Here is a 17,751-nt window from a genome sequence, read left to right on the forward strand (position 1 = left end):
TCAGTATGGTTGTATATTCTTACATACAAAAGGTATGTCCACCAGGCAGAGGACCGAATCCAAGATCATGAATAGGACTTAGATTAGATGTGTTCACTTAGAAAGGCAGATCCAGGGCACTGTTACTCTGCCTTTCTGTCGCACATGTCCTCCTGGTTCTTACTGGTTAGATGCTCTCTTGGAGACCTTGATGAAGGGACAGTAGTCCCTGCCCAGGGGCAGGGCCAGGGGAGTGCTTTGTGGGGGTTCTGAAGGTGTCTCCACATCAAAACACCTCAAGATACATGAGATCTCAGCTTCTTGTTGAGGCAGACTACCCGCTGGGACTCGAGCTGGTTGCCTGTGGGTTCAGTCCACTTGTGTTACAAAGGGTCTTCAGAACGTTTCACCCCCGTTATCTTGGTAAGTGGCTTGTGGCCAGCAGCCCATCTAGATGAAGATAGTTCTGGTTCCCCGTGAAGTGGCTCATGTAGACAGGCTTTCCTGTTGTGCTGTGGACATTTGCAAAGCAGGATCATGAAGTTGACTCCACTGTGTGCTATCCTCAGTCAGAAGGCTTGACTGCCTTACCGTTTGCTTCTAGGAAAGAGGGAACTACTACTTTCCATTAATGTGACCTTTAGTTTTTAAAAAAGTCCATACAACAGGAGCAGACTTGTTGCTCAGTGACATGCTGGCACACAGGCCTAGGGCGGACTGGAGGTCTAGAGACCGGTGCCGGGCCAGGTGTGAGGAAAGGTTGCACACAGGAGCGATGCAGGCTGAGGCAGCCCTGAGCCGGCTGGAGGTGGCCCAGTGCTTCTCACCCAGTGAGCGCCGCTCACATGTGGCATCTTTGAGGCCCTCAAGGATGCTCTCGCTGTGGTCCCGGTGGCATCCTACTGGCTCAGCCAGAAACCTTCCCTTCCAGGAAGAGCCCTGGTTTCCCAGCATCCTGCACTATCCCTGAATATTATTAATTTGTGATTGAGTGGAGGTGGGATTCGAGTTGAGTATGAGGTAAGTTGTCATCAGCATGTGGGGCCCGAATGGCAGTGAAATCAGACCAGCCGTTCCTCTGAAGGAGGCCCTTTCTTACCCCCATGATTTCCATGAACTCTTGCCCCCTAATGATTTTGGAGCCTCTTTTCCTCCCCTGAAAAAAAAAAAAATTTTTTTTTTTTTTTTAAGGAGGGGCTTGGATGATTCTCAGAAGGGCTGGTTGGTTGTCGTTTGGTAATTCAGCGCTTTGAACAGGCAGTACATTCACTTGGCTAAAACGAAGAGGCGATGTGTGAAGAGGGCCACAGAGTCCGGTCCCCCAGGCTCCTAGTGCACACCCACCCCCCACAGATGGAAATGTTTTTGTTAATTTCTTGTATACCTTTGCAGAGTTTGTTTGTGCAGACGTAAGTCAGTATGATTATGTATTCTTACATACAAAAGGTGAGAAATTACTTAAAAGAGGTTTTGTAAGAGGAACCAGTAATTGTCACCCCAAGAGATCCACGTCTTCCCCCCAGGGAAGCCTTTGCCCAGGATTTGGTTGCGCAGCCTATGTTTCGGCCCCGGCTTCCTGCGCCACCTGGTGGCCACGAGACGCCACTGCACGCAGCGAGCGGCAGGGCCTGTGCTTCCTTTAGAACTAGGGTGCTTCCTTTAGAACTAGGGTGCTTCTCAAAGGTGCTGCCCGAGAGCTCCTGGGGGCTGGCTGAGGTGCAGAGTCTAATGAAGTTGGTCTGGGGCAGAGACACAGAACTCAGCGTTTCTAAAGCCTCTGAGAGACTAGAGCCAGGTTCTTGGGGAAATGAGAAGTTACTAATGTCTGGGCCCACCCCTCAGATCCGGTGTAGTGGGTCTGGGGTGTGGTTGAGTTGCACAAGTGATTGTAATGTGCAGCCAGGGCTGAGAAGCACCAATTGGAGCAGGGCTGCACGCCTGAGGAGGGTCTTGAAGCAAGTGCAAGCATTTGCAGCGATTCCTTTCTTGGTACCTAACTGTAGGGTCGCTATGAATCGGAATGGACTCAGTGGCAAAGGGTTTTTAATGATGGTTCTTCAGAAGCATCTGCAGAGCAGCTCAGCAGCCATTTAGGCCGACACCCTCGTCGCAGAGATGAGATGGAGCTGCAGCTGGTTCACTGACCGGATCAGCCAGGGCTACCCCGTGAGGTCAGGAGCAGAGCAGCCCTGGCACCATTTTCGATGTTACCGCCTCTGTTTTCATTCTGCCACAGAAGCTTTTGAAATTTTGGTGCTGCGATATTTAAAAATCGGAGCTGGGTGGGAGGAGGGGGTTTGATTATTCGAATGGCCTCCCCACCCCCAGATAAATATCTTACCCATATATTATTAATAGAATACGTTACCATAGCACCATGACTGAAGTCTCCTGAGAGTTTGTGGCGCCCTCCCTTGAGCGGCCATTCAGGCCACTGGTTAAGACCTCACTGTTGTTGATTTGCCGTCATTCATTCATGAATTCTGTCAGCACTTGAGTGCTTTCTGTGTTCCAGGCTCTGTGCTGGGCACTGAGAATACTCTGTAAAGGAGTCAGACGCTAGTCACCAGTCACACAGTTACCATCCTGCGTCTACAAAGTCTAAGAACGGGCAGTGCATGACTGTGGGGAACTACACAAGTCAGCATGGTCAGGCCAGATCTCCGAGAACTCAGTGATGAGCCAGAACTGGGGCTAAGAGTATCCCAGGTGAAGGATTTACAGGGTTTTAAGTTGGGGTGTTAAGTCCCCGGGTGGTGCAAACAGTTAACTGTGCTCAGCTGCTAACTGAAAGGTTGGAGGTTTAAGCCCACCAGAGGCACCTCAGAAGAAAGACCTGGCGATCTACCTGTGAAAAACCAGTTGTTAAAAACCCTGTGGAACACGTGTCTACTCTGGCACACCTGGGCTCGCCGTGAGTTGGAGTCAGCTCGGCAGTGCCCGGCAGTGTGAAGGCGCATCCTCGGACCTTAAGGAGGACCAGCGGCTGGAGTCAGAGAGCTGGGGCTGGGAAATGGGGTGTGAAGCTGGGGCAGGGATGAGCCACACAGGCCCTATAGAGCACGAGGGTTTGGTTTTTATTCTGCACGCAGAGAAGTGGCAGGCCAGGTCCATAGCATTTCAGGGCGACCCTTGGCGTCGGAGCTGAATGGTTGTGGCAAATCTTACCTCCTGCCCTCTCTTCTTCCCAGGAAAATCCCGCCAGTGCCCAGTACCACGTCACCTGTCTCCACACGCGCACCTCACCGGGCCAACGCTGTGCCGACACCCCAGTACGGGGCCAGCTCCCTTGCAGCATCTGTCTGTCCATCCCCAGTCCTGCCCTCACCCGCCTGCGTCTCCCCCACTGGCAAATCGGTCCCAGCTCACGGAACCACACTAAACGCCCAGCCGGCAGCTTCGGGAGCAGTGGATCCTGTGTGCAGCGCACAGTCCAGACATGTGTGCCCTTCATCGTCATCCCCCTCCACGCCCTCCGGCCTCTCCTCGGTCCCCTCCTCACCCATGTCCAGGAAACCTCAGAAGCTGAAAGCCAGCAAGTCTGTACGGCCCAGGGAGTCTCCTAGTAACAGCACCAACTGTCACGGCACCGGTAGCAGTAACAGTGGGGGCTCAGGAAAGAAACGCAAAAGTGGTTCCCCGCTGTTAGCTCCCCCGTTCTCCTCCTGTTCCTCTTCTTCTCATTCCATGGAGTCTTTTAGGAAAAACTGCGTGGCTCATGCTGGGCCTCCCCTTCCCTCCGTGGTGACATCTTCCCACAGCATGGGCCTCAGCTGTGTGATGAGCAGAGCTAACTCGGTGAGCATCCGGCACGAGCCTTCAGGGAGGGGCCCCCCCAGTGGGAGCCCGGCAGAGTCCATCAAGAGGATGAGCGTGGTGGTCAACAGCAGCGACTCCACTCTCTCTCTGGGCCCGTTCGTCCACCAGTCCAGTGAGCTGGCGGCCAGCGCTCACAGCCGCTCCTCACACTCACACACTCCTCTAGACCAGCTCACAGGGAAGAAAAGAAAGTGCCCATCTGGCTCAAGCAGCGTCAGCACCAATAGCAGCAAACCCACAAAGGTCTCCAAGCTGCCGGCCGTGAACAACATCCACATGAAACACGCAGGCGTCCTCCCAGGGGCACAAGGACTGACCAACAGTTCCCTCCTTCATCAGGTAGGAAGTGGACTCTGAGCCCACGGGGATGCCTGTTTCCTCTCCTTGGGGATCTCTTGCCAGCTTGGAAATCTGTGCCGTTGGGTTGGTTGGCTTGTCTGTGAAGAGACCCAGCTTCGTGTGTCTTTAAAAAAGAGTTCATGGCCCTGTGACGGTAAAACGGGCTCCTCTCTGCCACAATTTCTGCTGACTTTGGAAGATGTTCCTGGGTTAGGAAACATGGCAATGCATTTAGCAGAGGGGCCCGTGGACACCAACAGGCAGCGGCAGAGCCGGAATCCGCAGGGAGTTGTTCTCGGCAGCCAGCGAGCGAGGCGTTGTCCTGGGAGAATGGTGTGCGTCCTGTCCTGCGTGAGGGAAGGAAGCCAGCAGTGCTTCCTGAGAGGGGGTTCTTGAGGGGGTTCCTCAGAGGACAGCTAGGCTAAACGCAGCGTGACCTAGAAAGGGGTGGTCTAAATGTGAAAATCTGAGAGCTTTCAATACTTCTGCCCCCTGAACAGTCCAGAGGTCGTGGTTAAATCTCCCCCTGTATTTTCTCCTCCCTGGTTTCAAGGGAGACAGGAAAACAGGATTGAGCATGGGCATAAGAGCAGACCAAAATCTCAGGTCAATTAATGGATGAGACAGAACCCTGAGAAATGGCCCGTTAGTGGAGAAGGCTGAGTGGACGCTGACCCAGAGCTGGCCGGGACTCTGTCTTCACGCTGTTTCTCTGCTTTCTCAGTAGCTGTGTCTTCCAGCCTTCTTTCCTCTAACTTCCAGCTCACCTCTCCTCTTGTGATTTCATTCATCAGGATGGCTCACCTCGCTTACCAGCAGGACTGTCATCAGCATCACCCCAGAGCCCTGGTTTAAAATGTGAGGCTCTTTTTTATTTTTTCTTCCTCATATTTAGAGCTTAAATACCTGGTTAAGGTTTTTTGTTTTTTTTTTAAGAAAATACCAAGAAGTTTCCTGCTGTGATTTAATTTCTTTCTATTATCTCTGTGAATTAACACCTGTTGCCAAAAGTATGAGGAAAATTATCTGTGAATTTAAATAGCAACTGCTTAAAGCCTTCTGTTGGAGCTTCAGCTACTCCTGGGCTTTTTGTGTGTGTCTTTTTGATCAGAGGATCCTGGGCTTTGTAGTCATTCAGTGTAGTTTATGAGAAGCGTACAATGCAGTGCAAACAGCAAGAAGTGGTTCAACCCTCCCCCAGAACCTCCCTTCCGAGCCGCCTCCTGGTCGATTGTGAGCCCCACAGGGTTCCACTGGGTTTTAGTGTCCACGTCACACATGGCCCCGAGCACACACACTGTCTTCATCCAGACCCTGCTGCCCACGAGTAGCAGTGAGAGGGGCTGGTGGGGTGCGGTAGGGAATAACAGCGCCTCTGGAAAATTGAGGAGCACGGGCCCCCCTACAGGCAGGGGCTGCTTCTCACCCAGACAGTATTAAAAGAGAAAGTACAGATCTGGCCTTTATGTGAAATGTGCCCAATGTTAAAGCAACGTAGTCTTGTTTTTTTCATCTGGTGTAATCCAAACACATGCCTGATGGCCAAGCTCGGCTCAGGAGCTGCCAGTTTGCCACCTCTGGTTTACACCATTGGGGGAGGAGCTGCCCCACGAAGAAAACCCAGGCAGCCTAACTTTGGGTTCTGTTCCTTAAAATCAGCTTTGATGTAAGTTGGAAAAGTGCTCTTTTTTGCAGTGCAGTACTTTTTATCATACAGGCAGTCCCCGGGTTAGGAACGTCTGACGTGGGGACAACTCGCACCTGTCCTTTCTTGCTTTGTCAGTTTGCCCTCATTTGGGAATGATGGAAGCAACCCCCACTCACAACACGTACTCCGTCGCAATCACCTCACTTGCTGCCCTGCAGCCCTGAAATCACTGAAAAGGCTTCCAGTCTTCCTGGCACTAAATAAGAACCGCGTGCACCTGTGCCGACTTAACTACAATCTGACCTGAAGACACAGTTGGCAGCAGACCTGGCTGGTGGCCGGGGGACTGCCTGCACTGCAGAGCTGGGGTGGGCCCTTGGATCACGAGCAGAGGATGGGTGAACCCCCAAGAGTTTTGCACATTTTTATGTCTGTCATTTCTGTACGGGAAGGGATCCTGTAACTTTGACCAGAATCTCAAGGGGTCCACAGCCTCCAAGTGCATCACAGGATGCTGCTCCTACTAAACTAGGGTCCTTAGCCTGCCGCCCCTGCAGAGCTGGCTTTAAAACAGACGGCTGACTGAGCGAAGCCACCTAGTCGAGGACGTGCTGGGAGACGGCACTGGGCAGACAGCTCGCAGAGCTCACGGCCTCTGTCCCCACGTGCCTGACAGCAGCCAGCCCGGGCAGAGCAGGCCGGAGTGCCCTCTCCCCTGGCCAGAGCACACCCCGGGCTAGGAGCTTTCACACCTGTGGGTGCTGGCCCGTTTGACCTTGTTCAGGCCTCAGTTGACAGCCTGGGATACCTTCAGGGACACAGTCAGTCGGTGAAACCGAAAAGCAGGCACATGGGACTTTTCCTTTAGCCAGAGACCCAGTCCTGTGTTCCCAGTAGCCAATTTTCTGAAAGTAAATCTTTTAGAATGATTGTGCCCAAGGGCAACGAAGGCTTTGAAAAGCTAAGGCAGAGTTCCATAGCTGACTGCTCCTGGCGACTTGAGTGCCGTGTGGTCTTTGGAGACTTCTCGTGTAGGCTCGGGCAGCAGAGTGTAAAGCCACCGACTTACCTTCTCCATTGTTCCCTTCCCTTTTTCTTAAAAGCCAAAGGCACATCCCTGACAGCTGAGAATAGCACGGGGAGGAATAATCTGGACACTTTTGACGACAAGTTAGACCTCCACTCAACACTCTGGACTCCACGAGGCCTTTGAGTCTGTTTTCCCAGCCTCCCGTGGGTCTCGTTTCCCTGAAGCTACGTCTGTAGCAGTGAGGACTCACAAAGGACACTGGATCAAGTTCAGCCACCGATTTGCTTTTATCAGTGTTAAAGTGGTCTGGACTGCTTGCTGCCAATCTGTGAGAAGTTTTCATTTCTGTTTATTTTTTTCACTTGCAGTATGTCAAGGAGCCGCTCTTCCAATAGATTGGCTGGGCAGAAGAATGTTTTGGCAAGAGCATTCCTGTAGCCTTGTCCCCTGACACCCTGCCAGCTTTTTTAATTTTTACACTGTCTTCTGTAGGTCACTCTCCAGTAGTTGGGCCCCTAACTGGAGACGCCCCCAGAGGGAGAGGCAGGGTGCTGCACCCAGGCAGCTCTCTGGAGGAGGGGCTTTGGCTGTGGGTTTGTAAAGCCGTGTTCCAGGAATGGGGTAGGGGCAATAGCAAGGCACTGGGAGGAAACAGCCTGTGTTTTTGCCCAGCCTTTTTGCAAGTCATTTAGAATAAGAAACTGTCAGAATTTCCCATCTTACAAACTGGTTTGAAGCCATTGTTGCCCAGAGAGCAAGTATAAACCATTTTAGAGGCTTGCTATTTATGGTACAGAAGTGATTCCGTGGGATTTTAAAAAGTATAAATATATGTGATACAAATGTGAGCTAGTTTTGATTAACAAGAAAGCCAAATTGGGGGAGGGGGAGAAATAAAACCATCATGGGAGAGAAAAGTTTTCCAAGATTGTCAAAGAATGGAATTTTTTTATCCTTTCCATCCGCATGTGGAAGAGTCTGTCCGATTGGGCTGGTTGTCCTACCTAGTCGTCTGTTCTCAAAAAGTTGCCTGTTTAAAGTGAACCCATTAGGATGCAGCAGAAACTGCCCTTCACAAAGTCATTCTACACACAGTGTGTCCGGGGCTCTCTGCGTGCCCTCAGTCTCTTCTTTGGGTACTGTCCTGGAGCTAAACGTAAACCGCCGCTTGAAGCACTCACCGTAGTGTGTGTGTGTGCACACGCCTTCATCCGCTACAGGTGTTCGTCTGTTGGGACGCAGGTGGGGTGGGGAGCAGGGACGGAGAGCGGGTGGACCCACGCAGCCACCTCCTTTAGTGGGATCGGTGCCAGCCATCTTCCTGACAGAGTTTGGAGCCTTCCAGGGTGTGTTTTCTAGTCCCCCACCCCAGAGGAGAGAACTTCATACCTTCAAACATCATTGCTTGAGGCAGTGTCACTGCATTTGGGGGGCTTTTAACTGGTGAGGCTACCGCCACACCCCCCGAAACGAGAACCAGGTATCCTTGCTCAGAAGAACACACAAAGTTGCCGAAAACAGGGTAAACTCTCCAAAGCTCTGATTATCACCCTGCTTGGGGCCTGAACAGAGCCAAGCAGCGCAGCCTTTTTTTTCCAAATTCTTGGGTTACAAACTCCAGCTTCAGGGAACTTCAGGCCAACAGAATGAGTACGTGGTCACCGGCCTGATAATGTGAATTGCTATGTAATTCTTCTTATTATGTAAGAAAACCAAGAGAAAAACTTTATGCAGATACTTTAGCTATAAATGGATGTAAAATACTGATTTTTTAAAAAAGGGGGAACAGTACCTTGTTCACTTATTATGCAATCAATCAGTAAATGTTTTTAAATGGCATTATAGGCACGTGCAGTGAGGAGGAGGCTTGGATGGGCCAGTTTGATGTAGTTAGGAGAAGTGGCCTAGTTGTTCCATCCCAGTGAGAGAGCGAGAGGAGGGAAGGGGAATCAGAACACACCGAGCTAATTCCTTGGTGACAAGTGCAGTGGGGTGTGGGTAGAATTTTATTTTCAAAGCTGAGGAGACTTGATGGTTATAAATAAAGTTGCTTTTAGGGATGGAATTTACAGACAGATCATGTTGTTCTGAAAGATGTGAACAGGATTCATGACAGCAAGTCGATTCAGAATAATGTAGATACTTAGATTAGCGAGTGCTGGTCATTTGACTTTTTAGACTGAAGTTTTAATAGCCTTTCAGTTTGTCTCCTGGTAGTACACACAGCATCGCGATTAGGAATTAGCCATTTTGGATTCTGCCTGCCAGCCACAAACAGACCTATTCTAAACAGTGCTATTAAAGTTTAGACTGTTGTTCAAGTAGTTTCTTTTCTCCTACAACTACTTTTTATTATGATGAACAATTAAGACCATTTAAAACATGGGAGTACAAGTTTGTTTTTGTTTTTAAATTAAATTAACTTGCAGAAACCAAATTTGCAGTGGTTGGGTGGTTTCTAGACAGACTTTGGTATCAATTTAAAACCAAGATAGTTTTTATATTCTTTTCAATAAAGTTTCATGACAACTCCTGCAGTTTTCTTAACCTACAAAAAAAAAAAAAAAAGTGCTGCAATGATGAACAAAGAATTATACAAAACCTACTTTTGTATCTTTATTTTGGAATTTCTTGCTCTATTATAAATACGGAAGTCTCCCTATTTCAGAAGACATATTTTGTTAAAAATGAACTGTACATATTTAAATACGTATTTTTGCACAGGTCTTTTTTTTCTGATATCCTGTTTTGGTACAATTGAGATCATCTAGTATTTATTTATTAATTCATAAAAGTAAATACCTTTTTATAATTTGAAGTGGTTCACTGCCAAGCCAGTAGTTCTACAACCTGCCTCCTTACAGTTGGGGGGATGCCTCTGTTCTGTGAAAGTCTTTGTCCCGTCTCAGTCTGGGGAGCAGGTTCCTTCAGGTGAAGTGGGCATTGCTTCTCCCTGGCTGCCTGATTTCCCGATAGACGACATGTAGTAAGTGACACACTGCTTTTCTTTTGTTGGTGTTTTATGTGTGAGTGTGTGTGCGCGCGCCTGCCTGTGTATCCGTGTGTGTGCGTTCTGAGCACATCTGTATTAGTGTGTGATGTGGTTTAAAACTAATGGAAAAAACTGAAAGTGCCTGATAGCTAGTTTTAAGCTTAGACAGATTCTCTTTAAAAAGACTTGAATGTTCAGTTGAACTTTTGGAGTTTGCTTTTTCCACCTAAATATTGTTTCTAAAATTTTAGGGGAGGAGTTAAATCCCACCAATGCTGGTAATTTTATAAGGTATTTTAAAATTAAGATCTTTTGGTTCATAGTAATATTCAGCTGGTGATGGATGGACTGCCCAGTGGCACCAAGGGTTACAGATCTTTTTCTTCAGCCAGCAGCTTACATGATACGTCTGCTTCTGTTACTCATTCGTGAAATACAGAGTTTAAAATAGAATATTTAAAATGTTTTGTATTCCAAAAATATCATACAAAGAAGTACCTCTGAGAACAGTGAAAAAAAAATGTAAAATTTGACAACTGTAATCTATAAAGGCAGCTGTCTTCCTGCAAGAGTTCTGTTGCCAAGGAATTCCTTAATGTCGCTCATCGCGGGGAGGGGGCGCTTTGGAAAATGATTGTTAAAAAGTTTCATTGTGTCACGGACAATAATCATTTTTACATTTTGTGCAAAACATTTTCAGATCATTTTAAATGAGCACTACATACTGTCGGTGTGAACGCAGAGCCTTGAGAGCATTTTGCTGTTGTTTTTTTGTTTTGTTTTGTTTTGAGCTTGGGTTATAAAAGCAATCTCCTGTGTTAAAATGTGTGAATAGTTTGATAATTTGTATACATAATCAAGAGCATCTCAGCTGGACTCTGTGTTGGCTGCTGTATAGAACATGAACAAATGTCAAAGGATAGAAAATTACTTTGGATATTTAAAAGAGAAGAAATATATAGTCTATTTGTTTTGTAACAAGTTTCTGTAAATAAAATAATTTATACTATTTATAAGAAAAAGTTGTGCTTTGCTTCATGAAAAATTAGTTTGTGGAACCAACATGTTACTAAACGGGCAATAAAATGAGGACTTTTCAATAAATAAGGTTGGCTGCCTGAAGTACTTGACATGTTTTCTGCCTCGTTGTGATATCAGCTACATTCAGTGTAGTCTGACTTGTCTTCCTTTTTGGCATCAGACAAACTCCCTTTTAAAGCACCTTCACTTTCGTGTCCCTCCTACATAAGCAGAATACTTCTGAGGGCTTAGAATGTTTCCATTCTTGGTCAGAAAGCTTGCCTTGGATGAATTAATAACTGCAGAGTAAACAGTGAGGACTGCTGCATTCCTGCCCTGCAGGTTTGCCAAGACAACAAACCGGAGCTGATGAATTGAGAGACCATTCTTTGCATGTGTTTATATGTAAATTTGATAATATGTAGCGAGTTGGAGTTGGAGATAAATTTTTTTAACCAGAGCTGGCCTATCGTCTCTTCATTGCTTTTACATACTTCCATTATTGGCAATAGAAGTGGATTTAAGTTCAGGCACAAGATAATCTTTTATCTCTGGAAATCTGGCCAGTTTTACCGCTGGTAAATAAAGTTACAAATTTTTTGTTCTTGCTGCTTAAAATAAGGGGAGCATTTGTTTGTATATTGGAGAAGATGTCCATCCCTTACGTGAAGAGTTAGGCCGATATATTGGAGAAGATGTCCATCCCTTACATGAAGAGTTAGGCCGATATATTGGAGAAGATGTCCATCCCTTACGTGAAGAGTTAGGCCGAAGGCTCCCCTCACCCCCACTGCCCCACAGACTTCCCATTTCGTGCTTACATCAGCCAACTACTCAGATCCACTCATCAGCGCCTTGTCAATCCCTTCTTTGAACTTGTGTGTCCTTCTCAAACATCCCAGGTAAAGAAAGATTCAAACCCTTAATCTCTTATTTTCATTCCCTCGCAGGTAACCTGGCCCTGGATAGCAAGAGCTAGCCCAGTTCAAGGCAGCGGGAGTTGGCAGTTTTGAATCTTGGCATGTGGGAATTCACCAGGCAGAAAGGCAGCAGGGTAAGGTCACTGTAGGCAGAGGAAAGAAACTGGGCAAGTGAGGCATGAGAAGGAGGAAAGCAGAATCATTCTGCATGGAGCTTGCTGGAGGGAGGTTCCCGTAGGGCTAGGGAAGTTGGAGCCAGATTGCCAAGGACTTTGGATGGTGTCATGGGGCTTTCGCTCTCAGGAACGCCTGGGGCCAGGTTCAGTTTAACCCAAATGGAACAGTCAGAGCCCAGAGGTTATCTCCTGGTCCAGTGCCAGCCTGGTGCAGCTGCCCACAAGTCACGCAGATCTTGACTGGAGTCTGGAAAAACTAAGGACCACTAAAATGTATTTCCCTGTTTCCTGCATTTTCACTCTTTTGCCTTCAATATGTCTTTACTCCTTTCCCTGAAGTCCTAATCAGAAAACTTTCCCCCACGTCAAGCCCGAGGTCCTCCCCTTTCTTCCCACTGTCTCCTCTTTCTAGGAAGAAACTCTTGCCTCTGTTGGTATTGGAAGCCAATTAAACTAGTCTTTCACCTGGTGAGGCTGCAGTTCTTTGCACCTGTTACCCTAATATTCCACAACCAAAGCTGGCACGATCCGAATATCCTTTAGAAGGCAGAGAAGGGTGAGAGGATCAGCCAGAGAAAACGTTTTCCGGAGAAAGGGGAAAATCAGACACTTATAATTTAATACGTTTTTTTGACAGAATGGACAGGGGAGAACCTTGGGACAAAAGTAAGTTACAAAGCTGTTGTGATAATCCAGGTAAGAGGTATTAAGTTTCCAGGTAAAGCAGTGACCAGCTCCTAGAGAGGCACATTATGTGGCACATTAAGGGGAAGAGTGAGTCTGAGACAACTTGGAGATCTCTAGCTTTGCCAACTGATGGTTGGGCTTAAATGAAAGAGATGTCGTGACAAAGAAAGAAAATGTCACAAGGATGGATTTGAGCTGAGTATCCAGGTGGAGGTACAGTCTGGATGGAGCCTAGGAGGAAGGTTTGGGCTGAAAAAAGGCGCTGGCTTTCACTTTAGATAGTAAGTGAGGCTCTGGGAGTGGATGGGTTCACCTGGAAGAAAACAGGCAACTAGTAGATTTTAATTATTTGGCTTATTAAAAATAATACCTACCTAATTAAGTGCCTAATATGCCAGATATTGTGCCAAGCACTTACACTCTCTCACAAAGGCCCTACAGGATAGATATTTTGATTCCTGTCTTACTGATGAGGAGCTCCTAGGAACTGTCCTGCCTGAGGCCCTGTACTTGGTACTGCAGAGCCAGGCTTAAGTTCAGGTCTATCAACTAAGTGGGTCTTAACCTTTTTTTTTCTGTCACAGACTCCTTCGAGAATCACAGGAAAGAAATTGTGGATCCTCTCAGAGGCACAGGCACATATTTTATGTTCGAGGATTTCGCTAAACCTGAAGCCTACCCTCCATAGCCCAAAGAGAGAATGTTCACCAAAGACAAAACCCCAGAGAAGAGTATTTTGGTGAAGACAGATGGAGAACTGGCACTAAAGAGGTAAGGGGCAGAGGCATGAAGGATGAGGTTGAGATGTGAAACTCAGAGTAAGCTTCATTGTAATCATCAGCCCACTTAAGTAATGTTTGGTGTTTTCTCCTGCTCTTTTCTCCAGGATCACTGGAGCAGTGGCTATTGGTTGGCAGGAAAGTTAGAAGAAGTTGAGCAGAGAGATTGCCAAGGAATTAAAAGTACTAGTGAAGGTGTGGTTAAGTGATTAATGATGGTCTAGATTGGGTAGCCAGGAAGGAGAACTAGAAGCTACCATGTGGAGGCTATGCAGGCACTCTGAAAGCATTGTTTTGTTTGGAATTACCCTGTGCTTAAGTCTTCCCCTTCCAGATACTTATCTAGAATTAGACAAGTGGACTGTTCAAGGTCACAGAGCAAAGTCAGGGTAGTTCAGAGTGAAGAGGAGCTAACACACAAGGCAGGGCCCAGGGCAGGGCTATTACGTTGGCACAGCATTTACAAGTTGGGCAGGGAGTGGGGCAATAGGATTGTAGGGTCAGAGTGGAATTCCAGGTTCATTTCCAGAAGTGAAGCTGTTCAGCGGTGCTTATTTATCACTCCTGGGTCCCAGGTGAGACCAGCAGAGGGGATGGACGTGGGGAGGAGGTAGAAAACACAGGGGTGGAGGAACTGTGAAGCTAGGCTGTTACTGTAGAGCTTGTCCACCTGAAAGTGGTTAGAGATGCTGGTCGGGCCCTCGGTGACTGGACGGAGTAGGGGTAACCTGACCTGTCGTTGAGGGCAGTGAGGATGGTGAGTAGGTATTACCGGGTGGGAGGGAATAAGGGAGTGGAGAACGTGGACTTCTTGGCTGCACATTCCTGAGGTGGATATGGACAGCCTCTAACCTAGAGGATTTCCAGAAAAGCAGAGTCCTCAAAAACCAAGTGCAGAGCTGATCAGCGTTGATACTCCTTTAGTTGCCGAGATCCTTAGGAAAACCTGGCCTCTAGTAACCTCCGAAACGGAGGGTTGACAGTTGTCAGAGCGCCACCTACTGGAAGTCTGCGCAAGTCGTCCCTTCCCCAAGGGAACCTCAGGCTGGAGAGGTGACATACTGGCTGGATTGAAGGCTGCTCAGCCACTTTCTGTACAGGGCAAACTGCCATTCAAAGATTTTTGAGTGATGAAAAAAGAGGTTAGACCTTACCCTTGACACCATGTACTTCCAAGGTTACAATGGGCTGGACTGGACTGCTAGAGTCGCAATATTCTTTGTAGGTCTGCAAAAACAGGAGGTGATGCCAGCCTGTGCCTCTGTGGCTTGCTTGGACACCAAGACTAAAGCTTTTTTTTTTCTGGGGAGGGTCCCACCTCACTCCCCAACTGCCACTGTGGAGGTACGAGGTTTGTTACTAACAGCAGACGTCTGTGTACAGTTAAAGACAAGCAATTACCACAGCCCTCTATTTCTTTTCATAATCATGGGGGCAAACAGTATTTCAAGTTCAGTTGTTCATCCTCTTAAGAAAACAGTAGGTTAAAAACAATACCAAGGATTAATTCAGAACATGAAATTAGCAACCAGTAACCATCTACTGATAAAATTAAAGCTTGCTCAGGTTGTTGTTGGAGTCAGGTCAGCTCCAGCTCTCGGCCCAGTCCTTGCCACCTTCATGACCTTCGGTACGTCTGAGTCCTTCTAACCTAGGGGTCATCTTCCAGCACTTCATCAGACAGCATTCTCTTGTGATCCACAGGATTTTCACTGGCTGATTTTTGGAAGTAGATCGCCAGCCCTTTCTTCCTGGCTTTAGTCTGGAAGCACCACTGAAATCTGCCCACCACGGGTGACCCTGCTGGTGTTTGAAACACTGGTGGCACAGCTTCCAGCAGAGCGATGCACACGCCACCACAGTATGACAAGCTGACAGGTGGTGGCTGGTCAGGCTACTAAGGACTGAATGTGTTCAGTTATAGAGCCCTAAGTGTATGGCCATACACCTGCTCCGTGATCACATTTGGGTCAAGTAAAAGTTGGGTGCAAACACTCAGTAGCATGTCTATCCCTAAAAGCTACTACTAGTTACTAAGTTATCTTGAGCTATTCTAATATAGGAAATACTTAACATAATTTGACACAGTTTTAAAACACTTATTTCTCTTACTGGGTAGATAAAATTGATATATAATCAAATTTTATTGAGGTAGGAGAAATATGGCACTATTGCTTTAAAAGATAATCACGAAGGGAAGCTGACCCCGGTGGTTCCGTTCACAAAGGGGAGTTGACCCTGATGGTTCTGTTCATATTTGGATAGTATTACAGGCAAGACGGGAGTTGGTAAAAGATGAAGTTTTCAACTTCAAAAGGAAACATGCACCAACATGAAAAAGGAACTAAATACAGTTTAGTTCTTTGTCATTGATATCAAACTACCATTTATAATAATCTAATTCATACTGTGATAATCTTATTTTCATATGGCAAAGTGCCTTCATGATTAAAACTAGAAAACTGCCAAGACTTTCAGAAAACAAGCTATATACGTAAATGGGAGCCAGCAAAGGTAAGATGAAGGGTCAGGAATTCTGGGAGAGCTGTTCCTAGCTGGTCGCCACGTGGACAGTGCTGGTGGGGCGGGGGGTGGGATGTGCAGGAACAGCGAGCTCACGTGCCTGCAGGGCCGGGCAGGCCGGTGGCCGGGGCTCACTGGAGAACACACTCCACTTCGCCGGGTGGGAGTGTGAGCCCAGGGTTGCCTCACGTGCTCATTTTTCCAGAGAAGGTCCCCATGTGATTTTTGAAGGGTGTGTTTTTGTTTGTTTGTTTGAAAGCGTATCTGGGAGACTAAGTGCAGGCTGTGGGTAGTCACCTTGCTGCCTTGTACCACCAGGAAACCTCCGTGCTGCCTGCTGACTTGCTTTGCTTTTCTGAGCCTTCTGTATCCCCACCTGTGAAAAGTAAGGGCATGGACCTACAATTTCTTTGATGGGTTGGGCCTTTTCCTTTCATCAGGTTTATAATACCCTGAATTAACTGGTTGAAAAACAGAAAACCAAGGATTGAAATCAGCATTCTGTGTAGTCATGCCTGTATAATAAACATGAGTTTATTAAAAACACCAATTTAATGATAGAAAAGTAAAAAAATTCTTGTCCTGTAAAACTCGGCATCCCACCAAAACCAAGCCCACTGCCATCCAGTCGGTTGTGACTCACAGTGACCCTATAGGACAGAGAACTGCCCATAGGGTTCCCAAGGCTGTGATCTTCAAAGAAGCAGACTGCCTCGTCTTTCTCCCACGGAGCGGCTGGTGGGTAGACCTTTCGGTTAGCAGCCAAGCACTCTGACCACTGCATCACCAGGGCTTCAAACGTGGCAGAGATGACCGAAGTCATTTTAGCGTGACAGCAGCTACTATTTCCCTCTCCTTCACGTAGTCAGAAATCCGTGTTGTGGTATACTGCTTTACAAACTGTAGTGCTTTCACATAAATAAGCCTGTTTTCTACCTCATTTCACAGGTAGGCTCAGAAAGATGAGGGGATCTCTCCGAGTCAGAAGCTAGTGTGAGACCTGGGTCCACAATTCAGCTTTTCTGGCTCCAGCGCCCAGTGTTGTCTCGGCCATTTAAAGAGAGGTATGTTGGATTCCAGTTTTACTTTCACCTTCAAATTCATACTTTGAAGCTTAAGAAAGAAATCCACTGGGATCTATAATTACATAGAGTAACTGTTGAACAGTATGTAACAGAAGTCTCCAGTTCTGTACTGAAAATTATGTATGCATAGAACTAGGCATGGGGAACACTGGTCAAGATGTTAACAGTAGTTATCTACACACAGCAGAATCTCGAAGTGGGGAAAGTCAGGTTCTCCACCTCAAAACTGTATTCTTGTTGACTTCATTACGAGCTGAGTTGTTCTGCTAGATCGTTACCACCAGCCTTGGAGTTTTCAACCTCCTCAGCGTGCAATGGGAATGAACAGCAATTCTCATTTCTTGTAGCATCTACCATCTGTCATCCTCATCTACTAATGCTAGGCAGTTGGGTTAACATGGTTTAAAAAAAAAGGAAAATCAAGCCAGTTTTAAGAAAGGGGAAAACAAAGTGCTTTAACTGAGACTTACCTCTCCTCTAGGCCAGCAGTCAGTCTAAGCCTTGACTGAAGTCATCTCTGTGATCACATCAGTCCGAGTGGCTTTATCGGTTAGGAGTTGTTGTTTTAACAAACGGATGCTTTAATCCTACTTTTTTCCTTCTTTAGTGTGAGCTTAAATATGAGTGAATTTTTAAGTGAACACAGAGAACATGGTAAGTTCTCAATGACTACTTGTTGGACTCAACAGATTTAGTCTAAATGACAGACTATACTAATTTATAGGATCATGGGTTTTATTAAGGGTACTTTTAT

At 47.0% G+C, this 17,751-nt stretch overlaps 1 protein-coding gene across 13 annotated transcripts in view; it reads left to right on the plus strand.

The window, feature by feature from the left end:
• Positions 1 to 17,751, plus strand: part of ATXN7 (ataxin 7) — a 199,049-nt gene that overhangs the window by 165,579 nt on the left and 15,719 nt on the right. For 7 of the 13 annotated variants that reach the window (XM_049863243.1, XM_049863238.1, XM_049863241.1 and 4 more), the window contains 3 exons: positions 3,171 to 4,137; positions 4,932 to 4,995; positions 6,889 to 11,769. In XM_049863243.1, the coding sequence (XP_049719200.1) occupies positions 3,171 to 4,137; positions 4,932 to 4,995; positions 6,889 to 6,998 (1,141 nt within the window). In that variant the 3' untranslated portion in view covers positions 6,999 to 11,769. The other 6 variants (XR_007514481.1, XR_007514480.1, XR_007514482.1 and 3 more) reach the window with 6 other exon arrangements.

Source organism: Elephas maximus, chromosome 20 (genome assembly GCF_024166365.1).
Source record: "Elephas maximus indicus isolate mEleMax1 chromosome 20, mEleMax1 primary haplotype, whole genome shotgun sequence".
In the NCBI taxonomy this organism is placed as follows: Eukaryota; Metazoa; Chordata; class Mammalia; order Proboscidea; family Elephantidae; genus Elephas; species Elephas maximus.